A 19220-nucleotide genomic window follows, 5' to 3' on the forward strand; every position below is an offset into this window, starting at 1 on the left:
ATAGAAGGTCATGCAATTCTAAAGCGGGACGTCAATTTGGTACCATTTAATAGAGCATTAGTGTATAACTTCAGTAAATGTAGAGTTGGAAAAAATGTCAAGAATTTTAAAGGTCACTTTTGTGGTATGCAAATTAATTCTTTTTCTGTTACACATAAAATAATATTTACCTATTTAAATATTTCTTATTGTACACGGTTTTTATTATAATTCTCTTAGCACATATAGTATAACAAAATGTTTAAATAGATATTTATTACCCACTATAATATAAAATAGTACATTATGCATAACTAGGTAGCCAGTAGGTACCTAACTATAATACAAATGCATATATATGCGAATTGTGTTTCTAGTGTGTATACTGTATATTGTTTATACTGTGTACGTACGCGGTTCATGTAGTTCCTTACCAAACGACTTTGTCAATCGATAAAATAACAAATTGAAAATATGCTTGTAACGTAATACAATGTACGCTTATACTATACCTACGGTAATAAATATTTTTCGCTATTTATTTGTTGAGAGTACATTTAAATATAGTTATTAGTTATATTGCACTTGTACATTAATATTACTGAATGTAAAGAGATGCCGATTATTAGCATATATATAGATATGTTATATGTTATATTATTAAGACTCAGAATTGTTTTGTCAGAAAGAAAATTTGCTAAACAAAATAAAAATAATTCTAGGACCTTATACAATGAACATAATATAAGTTAGTATACGGAATTGACCTTGTGAACTACATATGTATACATACTAATAATAGTAATATAGTTTCGGGGTTGTTCCGCTGTTCGTAATATTTACTATAGCGCAACTCGTCCGTCTGACCTACCCTTTTGATCAGCAATCTCGACAAAAAACTAAAACTTAAAAATCGTTATCTGACCGGGTATATATAGTTATATAGTGTTGATTATAATTTACAAATCTAATATTATACAATATATATTTTTGTACGTACATAATGTATGTACAATATACATTACATATTAATATATTATATTATATCAAAATCGACGAAGTCAAATATCAAATAAGCGATCGCAGCTTGGTATAATATATATCTTATAGTCTTATACGTTATACTGTACATTTGTTCAATATCTGTGAATCTTGTGCAACTATAGGGTTGGTACATAATATACAAAACCTATGTATGTTACTATAATATTATAAATTTAGAAGAACGAAAATACGAAATAACGCGTTATTAATTATATTACATACCTACCAACATATTATTCATACCTATTTAGGTAACTATTTGTTAATAAGTACGTACTTATTTAACACAAGCTGAAGCATATTATTACTATTATTATTATATTAGAAATAAACACACTGCTTTAAAAATGAATAAGCTAAATATTAAATAGATGTACCTACTTATTATACCTATATATACATATATATTTACATACTTACGTATCGTCGTATCGATATTCAAATTCATTCGCACGGATATTTTAAAATATCAACTAAATATTATTATTTTTGTACAGATGATATCAGGCTCATCGTGATAATTTCTGTTTTCTTATTTAACCAACAGAAATTCGTAATTCGTATTATGTTGGTTAAAATAATATAAACCGTATATTTTAGGACAACATACTATTATATAGGTATGTCTACGGATATAATATACCGAGTGATCCATGTGAGACACTTATTATTACAAAAACTATTAATGTTTTTTAAAAATTTATACTTTACATTATTTTTTTATCGTTATTGTTTTTTATGATAGCGTGCATTTTCAATTCCTTATATTAAATTAGATTATATTTTTGAGTGGATTAGCGTTAGGGTTATAGCTAGATGGGCCTTTAATGTATAGAAATGTATTTTTGGACCAGTAATTGATGAGTTATTAATTTCTAAGTATTTAAGTTTAGACGAACTGAGTGGAGTGGTACAGGAGTTACCCACAAAGTCCAGTTCACTGATGTCGTTTATATTTGAATTTTAAATACTTATAATTATAAATAAAGATTTAATATTATATTAGTGTTATTTAATTTATGTTATAGGTACTTATTATATATTGTATATTACCTATAATAAACTATTTACTCGAAATTAAATTTTTATAGGTAGAAAATATATACTTTGATTCATATTCTGCTTTAGTACATGAAATAGTATTGAATATTTGGTTGACTATAGTGTCATCCAAAAGAGTAAAAGGTTGATGACAACGATAAAAACATAAATTTTTTTTCAAAAATAAAGTAATTCAGTAATTGTTAGTTACAACTTAAAATCACGAAAAAGAAATGTTTTAAAAAACATGAGTATTTTCCGAAATAACGAGTGTCTTATGTTGATGAATCACCCCGTATAATTTGTATTGATCGGACTTATATTTTAAGTATCATATAACTGCAATATATAATACCTATACGGCTATACTGGATACGTTCTGAACACACGCTCAATAATAATAATTTATAAATTACCTATATGTCTTATAATATAAAATATATGTATATATAGTCGTATTAGAGGTGCATATAACAACAGCGTGTAAAGAGTATGATCGGTAATAAAATGTTTGAATATCAATATATTTTTTCCAAAATGTTTTTTCATTTAAAAATTACGAAAAAACCATAATATTTTAGCTATTAAATTATACCATCCATATTATATACTACTATAATATACTACATCGTGGCTAGCGTCAAAATTAGCAGTGATTTCCGCTATCGTCGTAATAAGCAGGTACACACATATACCTATAAATATAATTCGGGGCACTTAAATAAACAGCGGACCGCACATGATAATACTGAAAAATCTTTTTATATTAAGCACAATACATTAATATCATAAATAATTTTTTGAAGTGTTTAACGACCGGCGACCGTCCAAGTATAATACATATAATTTTATAACCTGAACCGGTAAAAAGTGAATAGGTAAATAGCCATTGAAAGTATTTTTTTTTAATAAGCAATGCGATTTACCGACATTAATACATTATGTGGTCGGTTCACATTGCAAAAAAAAAATAATAAATACAATCACCCTGTATACAGCCGTAATAATAATATAATACATTATTATATCAGGGGTATGACAGCAGCTGCGGAGCGACCAGCGCGCCAAACTTAAACGCGCCGTCGTCGCGTTCGGCGGTTTTCGCAGACCGTAGTGCCCGCGGGTTCAGCAGCCGACATGGATCGGCTATTGATTGTAAAGCTCGCGCGGAACACCGTGCTTCCGTTGGCTTACATACTAACCGCCGCCGCGTTCGTGATAGCCGGCTACTTTTTGGCCCTAAAAACACAGGTCGGTACATCATGTTTTTATAATAATACTATATGTGCGCATATAGTATATTATATAAGCCAATACTTATACCCTAACCTAACCTAACCTTTAATACTGTAAATACGTATAAATTCCTATCGTAATCATAAATATACACCAAATCGGGTACATTAACGGAGCTGTCCGAGTTTTAATCAATATAACCTATACATATAGGCGAAATAACAATATAGATAATATTATATGTTTACGATGTATGTGATACAACGTACACTCGCACAATATTATTGTCGTAATAGGTCGGATGATGATATTAAATTATTAAATGTTTGGACCATTGCAGTCTGCAGACATATTATTGTTGTTATAGCGCGTTTATCCTTAGGCTACCTATATTATGTAGTTTTATCGCCCCCCCTGATTTATCGTCAAACCATGTATCCATATATACCTAGGTATTATATTCGAAATAGGTATTTTATGAGTTATTAGTATTTTAAGTTTATGTGAGCGGAATGGAGTGGTACGGGTTATCCCCGAAAAAAGTAGGTCTTCTACCACAGTTTTGAATACTTTGTTATTATTCATAAACTATTCATCCTAGTTTCGATTTTTACTCCGAAAAATATCCTGCTAGAGAATATGAAATTAAATATGTTTATTTTCATTCATAATAGAATAAAACATAAACATTTAAAAAAATTAAAAAAATATTGTTTATTTCGACTGGAGATTATATAAAAAAAATATTCTAAAAAGTTGATACTCGTAGATTTTGAAATAATGAATGTTGTTCGATAACAGATTGATATTTTTAATTTTCGCAAAAAACTCATTAGATATGTACTTATATTTATCTACCTATAATCTAATAATAACATTAATAATATTTCGTTATAATATAAAAAGATATAATATATACAACATAGTGAATATACATATATAAATTATAAGTTGTTAATAGTCATACCTATTATAGTCATTTTTGTGAAAAAATTATATTCAAAACCAATGGTGAATAGCGGAATAGAGAATCTAGAAATCCGTTTCTAGACAAAATATTATTCAGAAATTATATCACTTTTTAAGTATTGTGGTATCGTATTGCTCATGGGATAAATAACGCGATCATTATGGTACCATATAAACCTATATTGATAATTGTATAATGTATTTCGATTCCCATCGTATCGACGGTGGTCTTTTGGTTTTTACAAATTATAATTATGTGTTATTATTTACTAGCAATAGAAAACTGTAACTGTTATAAACAAGTTGAAGACAGGCGGTATACCATTTCAGAGGTTATATTTTTTTTTGAAAAAAAAATGTTAGAGTTATCATTAAAAACGTATTTTACATTATTAAACGTAGGGTTTAATGCATTTTTTTTTCTATTTTTGGTTAAAAAATCTTTTCAGAATCGTAAATTGATTTAATAACGATTCATCGTTTATTATTGTTATTATATTTTAACTCAACTCTACGGCTCAAACGATGAATATTTATCATTGAATATTGTAATGTAAAATAAATGTGTATAATAAATTAACTACATTGCATTTGTGTTTTATAATCTAGTAAAGTACTAAACATTTAAAAGTTAAAAGCATGTTACGTTGAGATATGCTATATACAATTAAATTTTCTTGTAAAATAGTTACAAACTATTTGTTCATAAATATGTGAATTCATTTATATTCAAATAATTATAAATAATAAACTCGGTAATTCGTTAAAATTATCGTGTCGTTAATTTGTTAAACATTTTGTCTTAAAATCAGTAAAAAATATTTCTTTGTTCACACCCGTATATTTATTCAGAAACCTTTCTCCATATTTTACCAATCGTAGTGATTACATTATTGAAATTATTAGTATCGTTTCTAATTATAATAATTAAAAATTTACAATTAAATGCCTGTTTTCTGGAGGCATTTTTTTTAATTTTATTTTTAAGAAAATTATTAATATTTATTTTTTCATATACCTATACTTATAATTATTTATAAATTTCTTTAATGTAAAAATATTAAAAAAAAACTTCTTTACTTTTATTTTGACAATGGCGTTATCGTAGAAATTTAAAAGAAATAATAACTTTTTTTTATTATTTATTTATTTAGCCTCGGCAATGATAGCCATTTGAATTTAAATTATAAGTACTTAGTTTAAAATGTAGAGTTTAAATTATTTAACTTTACATAAATATATTTTTTAATAACATAATTTATCTTATTTTGATATGTTGATGAAGATGAACTGTTGTTATTTGGTACCCAGGTTGAATGATTTTTCAGAATATTGAAAATTCTCGTTTAATAAATTGTTGACAATGTCAAACTTGAAAATCTGATTGAAAACGATATTTTGCAGCTCATAGTCTCGTAGGTATATACATTAACATTATTAAAGAATAGGTACATTTATTCAAACTACGTGTTTGTGTATATAATAGTTAGTAATTAGAAAATGTAAAAAATTATTCTAATTTTTCGTATAATAGTTACATGAATAGTTATAGAATTAATTTAATACTAATGTTATTACTAAAAAATAAATAGGTATATAATATATTATAATATATTAATATGTAGGACTATATGAGTGTTGAGCTAGAGTACTTTTTTAAAGTTAAAAATCACTACATGGGAGAGGGGGGTGAAAATTTTTCACGAAGCGCTCCTTCCTCGAATTGAGTATCTATATACAGTGTATAGTACCAAATTTTTATATCGTAAAACTATTTTAAGCGTATCCCAATATTTGATAGAGTTTTCCACTTAATTGAAAAAATATAATACGACTTTTATGTAAACATTTATGTTCATTGTTTAATTTTTAGTTAAAGAGTTTCTCATCATACTACCTAGTACTTACTAGTCCAACTAGTACTACTGTTAACCGCATAATTAAAATTGCTCTTTTTTTAATTCTTTTTTTCTAACTTTTTTTTCAGATGATAAAATAATGCTTATGTTTGTTTACAGCTTAGAGCAGCGTTTCTTAACCTAATTAAAATTATTGAAAGATAATCAAATGAAAGTATCCAAATTCTTTATTTTAACTTGTAAGTGGTTCCTATGAATGTATATGTTGATTTTTGCGAAGATTTGTATTTTTCTATTTTAAAAGTGTCTTTTATCATCTTTTTGAGCAATAAAAATGGTATGATTTTTAATTTTTGAAGTGGTTTTTGATAAAAAATTGGAACTAGTTGATATTTTGGAGTGTCTAAACTCAAAATTAATAAATACTCAGTACTTTTCTTAATAGTCGAAAAATAATAAAATTAAAAAATTAAAGAAAAAATGGGAATCTTTACATCAAACCATATTTTGACCAAATTAATTTCTTTTTTTTTTATCATAGGAAATTGAAACCTATGAAGCAATTACCTTAAATAAGTACTCACCCACCAATTTTTTTTTCATATTTTAAACGATTTCTCTATTAGGTAGGGTACCTACCTAATGTTTCTTTAGGTGTATAGATATGTAGTTAGGTGTGACTATAGGAATATAAATTATAGACTAGTCTAGCCGTCTATAGGTCCTGGAGACTGGAGTCATTAGGATACCCAACCCCATTTTTGCATGAGGCGGTTGCCTCATAAAATAGCTATTCACGCCGCTACTGCTGAGAGCAGTATCCATTTGCCCGGTCTTTTTTAAATAATATTTATGAAAACCTCAATGTATTAGGTTATTGTATACTTAGTTATACCTATGATCAAATTTTAGTCTGGAAATAAAGTTTTAAACATAATAAATATAATAGTTCAAATTATAATGACTAAAAAGGTTTGGTATTTTTAAAATTATATGTTTAAGTTTAAGAAAAGTAATCAACTTTATTTCCAATTTCCAACACAAAAAACCTATTGAATTATAATATATATATCATCCAACTTAAAATGTTCGTAGTTCTGATGTATGAGTGTGTTGTGTATACGTCTTAAATGAAGAGTTATTGAGCAAAAAAAAAAAGAATTCTAGAATTTCCCACCAATCAATAATTATAATCAGCGACGTGGTTAACCTGAAACTTTTTAGAGGCTTATCTATATAAATTTAGTAAATCCACCCACTCAAAATACGATAAAGACATTTTATGTCAGATTTTTAACTACTTGTCATAATAAATACTAAATTATTATCCATTGGCCAAAAAAGCGAACACCCCTTTTACCATGCCATTGATTATCATGTATAAATATGCATACATATGTATTATATTTATATATAGTTATTACTCATTACTTATTGATTAAATAATTTAATCACTGTTAATTTCGGAAACCTACTACTACCACAAAGATAATATCTTTAGTTTATGCTTTCCGATGTTGTCACAAGTTGGTACTCGTGTAATTTGCTATTTGCATAATTTAATATTTATAGTAATTAATAATAAATATAATATAACGATGGCATATTAATATAATAAATAATATATTAATGACATGTTAATGCATTTTAATTTGAGCTAATCAAGCCGAAGCCTTTTTTCATAATATATTATCTGTTACATGATTTTAGGCTAACAATTTTATACCTATAACAATATATAAATCGTCATAAAAGGCACTTTAAAGTTTCTATTTTAAGTCAATACAGAGCAATGGCAATTTATTACTGTCTTATAATACATCATAAAATTAATAAAGCTCGTACATTTCTATAGTAGCTTTCATATCCTCTTTCACATGTTTTCTTTTCAACTCATGTATACAGTACTCTTACACGAAAATATACGATATGAATCAATAGGTGTCATCTAACCGCTATTCACGTCATTGCATCAAAGTTATCCCCTGTGATAATACATAATACCTCATAATACATCAAGCACCAAGCCAATTTCGATATCTAGTTCTCTCTTTATTTATTAGCTTGACTCATTACATTTTACACTATTCGTTCTAATTTAACATGTTGTTTAAGCGTATAGCTAATTTTCTCTAGTTATGTATTCAGTAATTAAAACCTGTAACTAATGAAAATAAATATTAGATACATACCCAAGTAAGTAAATAACAATTTAATATTATTAGTATTTAAATAATTTATAAAGAAATATGGTGATAAAAAAATTGTGATTTATTGTATTGCATTAACTCAAAGAATACGCACACGAATTTATTAGTTATTATTATGTATATTGCGAGGGCATTTTTTTGTAGCCATCATAATGTCCGTAATATACAATTTGAACAAGTAAGTAGGGTTGTTTTTTTATCATATTGATCACTTTTTTTGAAGATATTGGTATACTCGATGTTTTATAACATCGTTGTTTTAACATATTACGTTTTTGCGTTATCTACACCAAAATAATTAAAACGGGTATATTGTTGTCACGGGTACAGTTATGATATTGTTATATTATTTTAACCATAAACCATAATATAGGCATATCAGCAATTTTTGGTTAACGAATGAAATAATAATATTAATTTTCTTTTCTAAGGAATATTACTATATTTCTATACCGGTTACGAAAATAATTGTGACCAATTCAATATTTATGTTGTATTGCTAACACATCTAGTTAGGTCTATCATAGATAATATAAGTAGTGATATTAATTAACAATATTTTACATTACTTACTTTCATTCTTAACACGTTCACGTCCCCGTATTTTTCAGAGGTCACGCCTATCCAGCCGCGTAAATATTGATAACATAACACTTATGACCACCAAGCAAATTGATAAACATAAAAATTTCGGGAATTCGTTCATACTATAATATATTGATAATAAAAAAAAAATTGTGGAGATCATATTTAAGTATTTTTTTAATTCCACTATTAATAATTTATGAGGATTCTAGCAATACATTTTCAAGCTTCTTTACCCAACAAAAACTTTTTCTTATTTATAGAAAAAAAAAAAACAAAAAGAAATCGAAAATTGAAAATATCTATAAATAGTTTAAAAAAAGACAAACTATGATAAAACCATAAAATGTGATTAGGAAATGATAAATGATAAAAGTATAAACATTTGGGAACAATTTTAAGTATCTATGTTTATTTACTTTTTTGTCAAATATGAAATAGTGCAGATTTTGTGTATGAAAATTCTTGTTTTCTTGGTTTATTAAAAAGTGTTAATAATTTTTTTCTTTTAATCCCTCAAAGTAACAACTATATTTAATCAAACCAATTTAATGTATATAACCATCTATAAAGTTCAAAATGTCTATTGCTTCGCTTAAAATTTTAAATATTTAGTATGTATTACCTTTGACTTTGGACATGTTTTAGTATGTTAGTTGCGCCGTGTTAAACATTAATCAGCATACAATTATGTCTATGTCATTATCAATTATACATTTATTTTAATTAGATTCAAAAATGAGTAAGGTCACAAGAACTAATTTTTTTTAGAATATCCGAGTAATATTTTATATAATTAAACATTTTAATAGTTTGTATTCAGCATAGTATAATCTCATCTTAACCACAAATCGTAAAATATTAAATTGTAATTGTAAAAAAATCAAAATTATAAAATGTTTATTTTTTTATAGGTACAATGTATAAAAAATTATTTTAATGTCGTAAGTACTTCTATTTAAAATTTAAACCAATATAGCCAATATAGGTACTTATTATCATTACATTATGTATGATTTTATATTGGATAAATTTTGCTTTATGTAACATTTCGAAAGATGTTTAAGTACTCTAAGTTCAAATAATTAATATGTTTAACATATGAAAAATCATTTAGAATGAATTTCTCCAAATAGACCAAAACTTCTAGTTGAAAATTTAAAATATCACCCAATTTTTGACGAATAAAATCAAATTTTTCTAATTTATCAGTACAATTTTCCTTTATAATAAATTAATAAATTACAGTAAAAATAACATATTAAGGAATTCGAAAATTAAATTTATTATATTTATGTGTATAAATATATTTATATTATAATCATATTATATTATATTAAGTATACAACATTTTTTATTTTTAGTCTTCCATGTTGTTTTGTAAAGATGGAAACTTTAAGCAGTTTCTTATTAAAAAAGTACCTGTTGTCAGAGAAAAATATTTACCTTCAATTTGTGGTTTCAATGGGTATGCACATACAGTTTTGGCTACACTGTTTAGAGATATTATTACACCTACAGTAGTGTATGACAGGTAAGTTGTGTACTTTTTTATGGTTTTATTTTTTATGATAATTAATAACGATATAAATATAATTGAATTTTGTTTATAAAATCGAAAACATGTTATAGACTTTGAACTCTTTGAAAAATATGTTATACTGTTATATTTATAAAAAATGTTGTATAGGTGTCAGAGGTAATATAAATAATTATTAGTGATGTTACAAACCCTGACATTAAAAAATAAACCGAAACTGGACCAAACTTTTAACAATTCTTAAAACTTAAAAAACTTTTTATTAAAATAAAATGATAAAAAAAGACGAATAAATGTTATGTTTACTTTTACAATAGCTCTATTTTTAGTAATTGTTATCGTTTTTGGTCATACTTAACGATTTTTAAACCAAACTATTAGCATATCTCTGGCTCGGTGAGTATGAATATTGAAAATATTCTGATGATTTTCTAAAAATTAAAACTTAAATGAATTGAACTTAGTTTTAGTTTGGCTTATTTTAAAAATCAAACTATATGTAACATCATTAATTTTTATTCTATTTTTAGTGTAGTCTCTACTGTATTTACATTAAGAACAAGTAATAACTTGAGATTATACATTAAAAACTGAAATATTGCTGAACTGTCTGAATTTTTCAAATTATGTCAATGGTGTTTTAGTCTATAATTATTTTAATTTTTACTGTTAATTAATAATTTATGAATTACAAGTAAAAAAATATAAATATGTTTGAATTTAAAATGAAAAAATAATTATTAATAGAATCAGCGAATTATTATCGAGTACTTATAATTTGGTGATCTATACTATAATTTGGTAGCTTAAACATTTAACCTAATTTTTCTAACCCATTTTTGGCTAGTTAGTATTACAAGTTCTAAAATTCGGTGGGCTGATAATTAGTAATATTTATTCTATACGGCACTAATTAAGTAGGTCACAGCAGTGTCTATCAGTTAGGTACTTAGACAAATGTATCCTTATATAACGCATGTGATTATTGTCTATACATTTCATTCAAGGAAACGGCATAAGTGCATATTATATATGTCGAAGCCATGTTCCATATACGAGAACACGTATTCCAAAAACCTATCGTACTGTACCCCACATAACAACTATAACAAAATATTTTGATATGAAATAAAGGGGAGGGCCGTGTTTGTGCCTAAATACCGTATTTGTGCCTATATGCAAAAACCTCGATTGCGCTTAATTAAATTAATATATATACATTTAAATGAAAATGTCAAAAAAAAGTGTCAAAACTTTATAAAAATGAATAGAATAATAATTAACTGATTTTAATTATAATTACTAAAAATTCGAAACGTAAAATAAATTATGAAAAATAATTTTGACTAAATATATGATAAACATAGTAATTTACAGTGGCGTAATCGTTGGAAGATAAAAGGTGGGTACTTACCACTCTTTCTCTCCTAATATTTTTTGGAGGCAGTTATTATTTTGCCTCCTTCCAGATATACCAAAATCAGAAATCTTTAGAACTTCCTAAAATTAAGAAAAAATACAATACATTTAATACTTATAATGTGATTATACAAAAAAATATTTTTTTCTTCAAATTATTGCATATAATGTGTTGGTATATTTATTTCACGTTTCTCATATTGATACTAGTTACATAAAGTTAATAGCTTATTATTTTCACCAGAATTAGATTATTGCTTCTTATGTAACCTATTGCCATATACGTCCAATTATATTCGCCCGCAAAACTGCCTAAAAACTCGTATAATGTATAAGATAGGTACACTTAGATTTACCAAATAATATTTAAACTTAATAAAATTTTTAATAAAATTGTATATAATATATAAACTTTATGTATATAATAGTACAAAGTGTCCGCGTTTCGCACTTTTAATGCTCGACCGTATAAAGTGACCTACAACCAAATTATTTTGTCCTCCTATTATACGCCATTAATAAATAATTTATAATATCATAAAAAATTATATTATACAAATTATTGCTTATTATGTTATAAATGTAATTTATATACTAAAATAATAACCTTATAATGCCTTAGATAAGCTTGATGTGTTAATAATAATAATAATAATTTTGTTTTACTATAGAGAAATTTTGACGTTAAACGACGGTGGTGAACTCGCTATAGACTGGCTGTATCCAAAATCTAAAGGTCCACAAAGTTTAGTTACTGTAATCATACTTACTGGACTTACAGGCGATAGTCAATCTGAATATGTCAGGGAAACGGTTAATGAGCTATTTGAAAAAGGCTATTGTTGTGTTGTTTTTAATTACAGAGGCCGAGGAGGTGTAAAACTGAAGGTAAAACAAAATGCTAACGCTAATTAAAGTATACGACTTAATTAATGCATGAAAATAATATTTATTTATAAATACATTTAATTCATAAATATTATTTATAGGTTTTTAAAAAACTTTAAAAAAATAACTTAAAATTAAGGCCACCAAATATATTTTATACCTAAGAATGTATAGAATTGTTTAATAACTTTTAAAATTTACTTAGATTCTATAAATATCACAAAAATAATCAATGGGGATAAATTTTTTGCTGGAAATATCTTATCACCGAACGTTCCCGTTTAATATACCTAGTTAAAATATTTATTTAATAATAGGTATTTATACATTTTTAAACAATTGCTTATTTTCTTTCTTTTATTTCCATAAATCAAAATTCGAGGGTGCTAAAATTACACTTATTTTATACAAATTCGAAATTCGTACTTCATTAGTATATCTGATCTGCAAGTTCAGCCAAAATAATGATCATAAAACTATTTATTTTTTATATGTATATAATATTGTATACTCATATTAATTCAAGGCTTTAATGTTATAATAGTTGTCTATACCCAACGCCGAGTAAGCACAGTTACACCACTCACTGCAAATATCAATACAATGTTTATTTAATAGTGATTAAACTATTAAACAAAAGTAGGTACTTAACCTTTCGTAAAAAACGCGATTCATTACGCCCTCTAAGCGACAACTAGTTATATTAGTAATTAATTATAAAGCATGAGCCCTTTAAACCGTAATAACGCTAAAATATCTGATATTATTATACCATTCTCTTCGACTAGGTATAATATATTATAAAGTTTACAGTCATTAAACACTGATCGTATTTCGACAGACCGCCCGAACGTACTCGGCGACCAACATCGAAGACCTGACTGAAGTTCTGAAACACATTAAGTCCAAACGACCAAACAGTCCGATTGCCGGCATAGGATTCTCAATGGGAGGGTAACATTGTCGTCGTCACCTTGCCACGGTCACAGTAGTTGTAATACACACTATAACCGAGAACGAACGTACCGAAGGTACCAACAATGTTTGTTTGAGTGACAAAAGAGTTTCCAAAACACTGTTTTGATATTGATTTTTTTATAATGGTTTGATACCTATGATTTTTACAAATTCTGTCGCATGTGCATGTGCTACTTTTTGATCTTGTTGGGACAGTAAAATCTGTTATTTTTTTTTCAAGATATCAAGATATTTTCAGAATATTTGTTCAATGTATTCTTTGTATTCATATACTATTAACTGTGCTTGTATACGATTTTTTTCTGCATTCAGTGTTTTTTTATTTGGTTTACTATTATACGAACCATAATAACTATATAATATAGGTAATGAAATTTAAAAAACCTACTTAAAAGTTTTAGTATGTCATTTAAAACGTAATAAACATTTAATCGCTCGATTTATATTGAAAGAAAAATATAGTATAATAATAGAATAAAAAACTATCGATTATTGTGTGTTTTATACTTACAATTAATTATTTATTATAGGTATCATCAATTTGGCCATCACTCTTTATCGATTTTTGTATCTTTAAATAATAATATCTAGTTACGCTTGTTTTCGGGTCACACGCTTTATAATTTACAATACTGAAAGTTATTAAAATTGAATAAAGTTACTATAGGGTATGCATAACGTATATACATAGTAACAAACTATTTTTAGATCTTCTAATCTTTTATTTAGTGGATATTACTTTTATTATTTTAACTTTAACTTTAAATTGAATGAGTAATAAATAGATATTGTCGATCTAGATTACCTATAATATATAGATTGATTCTTTTGATAATAATAATCACACAATATATTTATGAGAACGAAGAGATCAGGGTAAAATATAAAATGTTAGAATTGTTAACTATTAAAAATATCATTATTTTACAATGATTGTTGAATAAATGAGCATTTGATTTAGTTTTTTAACTTAAACTTTAAGTTAATATTATTTAAAATAGCCAAACAAAGTGTGTGTGATTGACGAATTAATGCGTTATTTTTTCTTAATAGAAATATTTTCTGCACGTGTTTGATATTATATTGACAATTTTTTCTTAAACCGAGTGATAAAAAAAATTGGTTTGAAAAAACCCGGCAACCATGTCGATGACTTTTTCTTATTGGTACGTTCTTTCTTGAGCATATTGTGTAGTTAGTAATTTCCACCTTCGCATGAGTTGACATCATCATAATATTCTTATTCATTATACTATTTTATTAATAGAACATTACTGGGAACATTTTTAATGTCATCTGAACAAGAGAAAAACAAACACTTGGTCACAGGAATTCTAATATCAGTTCCATGGAATGTAAAACAAGCTTGTAAAAACGCAGAAAGTTCTTGGTTGATGCGAAAAATGGGCGAAAACTTGTCCCATCATTTACGTAGTGTCGTCGTTAAGTAAGTAATAAGAGAGTAGAACATTAATTGAGAATACGAGGAATATACTGTACCCTTTAATATGGTCTTGAATGTGTATTATGCAAATTAATTGCTACAAATCCTTAATCTATGGCACCTAGATAATATGATGATTAATGAACGTTATTTTAGGAACAAAGATGTCGTTTTCAAACAAGATACTGACGGAGCGTTAGATTACAACATGATTAAACAGGTATGACACTAGAAAATATTATGTACTTATTGATTTAGAATTGGAAGTTAATAATGTTCAATATAAAATAGTAAACTGTAATATTAAGTGTTTAATCACTAAGACAATATAATTATCAAGAATAAATAAACACAGTGAAAATATATTCAATATTATAATATGTATAATATGATACTAGTCTAACTTAAAATATTAATTTTAAAAAAGATTCTATTTATAGTTGCGTACACTGTTTAGTTTACTAAGTTCATACTTATATTAATTGTATTCAATATTATACAGTATATTCTCATGTTAAAATATTAATTTTAACATAATGAAAGTAATACTATTAATATCAAAAATTAAATTATTATGTTGGGTGATGATTGCAGTGTAACACCATCCGGGAGTTCGATACAGCCTATACCATTAAAATATTCAACTACTCCAATGTATATCATTATTACGAGGACGCAACACTGAGTAACAAACTTCATCTGATCAACGTACCGTGTCTGTGTTTAAGTGCCGCGGACGATCCTTTTCTTTACTTTAGAGGTATAACGTGTACATAATATATTATATAGTTAATCAAAATAGAAGGTGCTAATTGTGTTTGTCCTTGTACGCCAAAAATTCGCTCACCGACCATTTATTTGTACCTAAACACTCTTCCAGTACTTCCACCCGATTTTAGTAACTTAAGTTCCCACAACTCTTCTTGAAAATTTGTGTAAATTATTAATTTAACTAACTATATATATATATATATATATATAACTCATTAACTTTACTTAAAATCATTATGTATTATATTTTATAATAATAATCATGGATATCTATACAGTATACTCATATTACATGTAATAGGATTTGTTTTTAGTTTTCGGCTCATAAAACAATTTTTTTTTTATGTGAAACATCTAATGGGGCGATACGGTAGTGAAACTGACTGGCGTGACGACGTCCCACTCATGGCTCGTCGGCTCAATTCGCCGAAGCTCGGCAAAAATTTAATAATAATAATAATAATAATAATAATTAAAAAAAAAATAATAACAATAAATAATAATAATTATTATAATAGTAATTTTCAACATTATTACAAAAAAAAAATTGTTGATGTTTTTCTACCTTTCTCTGTCAGTCTGTCTTCGATTGCTTTCTTCTAATTGTAGGTTTTCGGATTTACAGTTTTTACATTTCTTCTTAAACCACTGTTTTTATCACGGAATCATCACATTTTCACCAGATATAACTAGCCTACGTCAATTTTCGTGTTGTAATTTACTCCGAGATATATTATGTGGTCTACTCCAATCACCACTTTGTGGGCTTCACTGCTTCATCACAGGCTACATATCTACCTTTTTAATATTTTAGATTTAAGGATTTCTAGCCTTAATTCTTTGTTTTTCTCTAAGCTAAAGCCTCGGGACTCTCGGGTCATATAAGATAATTGCAGGTAACTGGGGGGAGGGTCCAGGGGTCCGGACCCCCCAAATTTTTAAAAGTAGAAATATTTTAGTGATAAATATAGTTTATTGACTATATATTTTCAACGTTTATATATAAAAAAAATTTTGCCTCCCAAACCAAAGTCATTTATATTTAAACTTAAGGTTTTTAAATACGGTTCCGGATTTTGAAAGGGTATTAACTTCAAAGTAGCATTTATTTAACATTTATCTTTTTGTTGGCATCTCTGTATTTAGTTCATTGTCCCTATACATATACATAATAAAATAGAAAATAATATTTTTTCCTAAAATCATATTCCAAATGTTCCAATGATATTAATAATGAGGAAAAAAGTAATTTACGGGTATTTACTACTTATACATCTTTGATGAGACCTGTGTAACTATATTTATTTATTTTTAAGTTACCCTAGGCAATAATAGGGTGATTTATATATATTCGTTTACATTATATATGTATTTGGTACATATGACATATTAATACATTTTATTATATAATAATTTTATTTTGTACTATCATATTAAAATTCGAAATTATTGTTACATATTTAATATTTTATATTACAGACATACCCGTGAACGAAGCCGACAAACATGAAAATTTGGCTATCTTAGTGACTTCTGGCGGTGGTCACGTGGGTTACCTAGATACTTTTTGGCCATTCACGAACAATAACTTTATGTTAAAACTCATTCAACAATATTTCGACGCGATTATGGTAGATAAGAATTATGAAAAATTTGTTAATCTTTAAACGATTTGTTTTTCTATTTATTACAGTATAATATATTAGTATTGTACGTAAATTATAAAACAATACTGTATACGATCGATAATAATCGTTGCGGGTAGGATTAATGTCTTTAAATATTGCTTTTGATTTGAACTATTTTGTTATTTAAATTTTAAATCGAAAATGTCACTAAAGCATTTTAAGCATAGTTTTAAATTAAAAACATTTTATTACTTCGTTATTGTTATTAATAAATTAAACGGATCAAGGGTATACATACAATAGGTTATTGAACAAAATTCAAAATTAATAAATTATAAGAATATTATTTTATTAGATAATATATTTAAATGAAGGAATAATATTTTTTTTGTAAAAAATAAATTGTATTGCTACCTGGATTTTGTTAACCTTATTACTTGGTTCGTTTATATTTTATACATTTAGTCCCTAGTCATTACTCCCCTCTCTAAACGTTCTGAAATTCGTAAAAACCCAACAAGAGATATCCGTTTTTGAGGAGTTTAATGTATAATAAGTTATTTTTTCATTTAAACAATCTAGTATGTAATAACAATTTATTTTTATTTAATTTTTTTATTACATTATAATTAATTCATGATTTAGTAATATTATCACACCAATTATTATTATAAACATACTTTTTTTTCAAATGATTTATGTTTATTTATTTCAAACTATAATTATATAGTATACTCGTATATGTTAACATTTCACAATAATAATTACAGACCATATATTTTTATTGTAGAATTATTAAATTATTTATATTATACATCTATGTATTGTGCATGTTTTTTCTTATTAGAACACTTAGCGTCCGGGCCACATCAGGCTGTAGCAATTTGTTTAATTTATATGTATTATTTTGAATATTTTTGTTTCATACAATAACATTAATTGGATAATGGATATATATAAACAAAATACAAATTAAGACAAAAATTAATAAATTATGTATACAAATTTAATTTTTAAATTTCAATAATATGGATATTATACATTGTGGTGTTATTATTATTCATTATTATAATGAGTATACGAGTATTTACTATTTTACAATACGTATATTTTTATTTACTCTAACTTGTATGAGAACTACAGGAATAACTATTATTTATACTAGTTAATAATAATTATTATTTTTATTCATCTGGAAATAGTGGAAATATAACAATAGAATAATAACAACCATATATTTTTATTTTCTAATAAATATAAATTTACATTTCATAATATTATACTTCACATTTATTAAAATAAAGTTATTAGTTAAAATCACGATATGAATGTCTTTCATATGAAATAATTGTTAGATTTTAATCAAAATAGATAAATCTGTTCTAATAGATTACAATAAGTAATAATAAAACTGACCACTACTTTTTAAGAAGTAAAGAAGTTTTAAGAAATTGTTTTATCATGTATATTTAATTAATAATATCTACCGTTTTGTTGCAACACTAAGTTTTAATTGTTTTAATATATACTTTTGAAGTTTTAAAAACGGGACAAGCATGATATTAATAAAATACAAATATATTATACGACTATATGTAGGGTATCTACATTTATCATAATAACTAAGTA

At 25.8% G+C, this 19220-nt stretch overlaps 1 protein-coding gene across 1 annotated transcript; it reads left to right on the forward strand.

The window, feature by feature from the left end:
- The first annotated feature begins 3201 nt into the window (after window positions 1–3201).
- Window positions 3202–18241, forward strand: LOC113553333 (protein ABHD1-like). Its single transcript, XM_026956618.1, has 8 exons — window positions 3202–3315; window positions 10288–10457; window positions 12554–12770; window positions 13612–13724; window positions 15016–15195; window positions 15349–15412; window positions 15787–15952; window positions 17443–18241. The coding sequence occupies exons 1-8, from the start codon at window positions 3202–3204 to the stop codon at window positions 17628–17630; spliced, it is 1212 nt and encodes a 403-aa protein (XP_026812419.1). The 3' UTR covers window positions 17631–18241.
- Window positions 18242–19220: the final 979 nt, after the last annotated feature.

This window comes from Rhopalosiphum maidis, chromosome 2 (assembly GCF_003676215.2).
Source record: "Rhopalosiphum maidis isolate BTI-1 chromosome 2, ASM367621v3, whole genome shotgun sequence".
Taxonomy (NCBI): domain Eukaryota; kingdom Metazoa; phylum Arthropoda; class Insecta; order Hemiptera; family Aphididae; genus Rhopalosiphum; species Rhopalosiphum maidis.

What these genes read in the sequence shown, in the direction of transcription:
- LOC113553333 (XM_026956618.1), top strand. Translation starts at nt 3,202, where the DNA reads ATGGATCGGCTATTGATTGTAAAGCTCGCGCGGAACACCGTGCTTCCG. An exon ending in CCTACAGTAGTGTATGACAG is followed by an intron (nt 10,458 to 12,553) that starts GTAAGTTGTGTA and finishes GTTTTACTATAG; the next exon opens with AGAAATTTTGACGTTAAACG. An exon ending in TCCTTTTCTTTACTTTAGAG is followed by an intron (nt 15,953 to 17,442) that starts GTATAACGTGTA and finishes TTTATATTACAG; the next exon opens with ACATACCCGTGAACGAAGCC.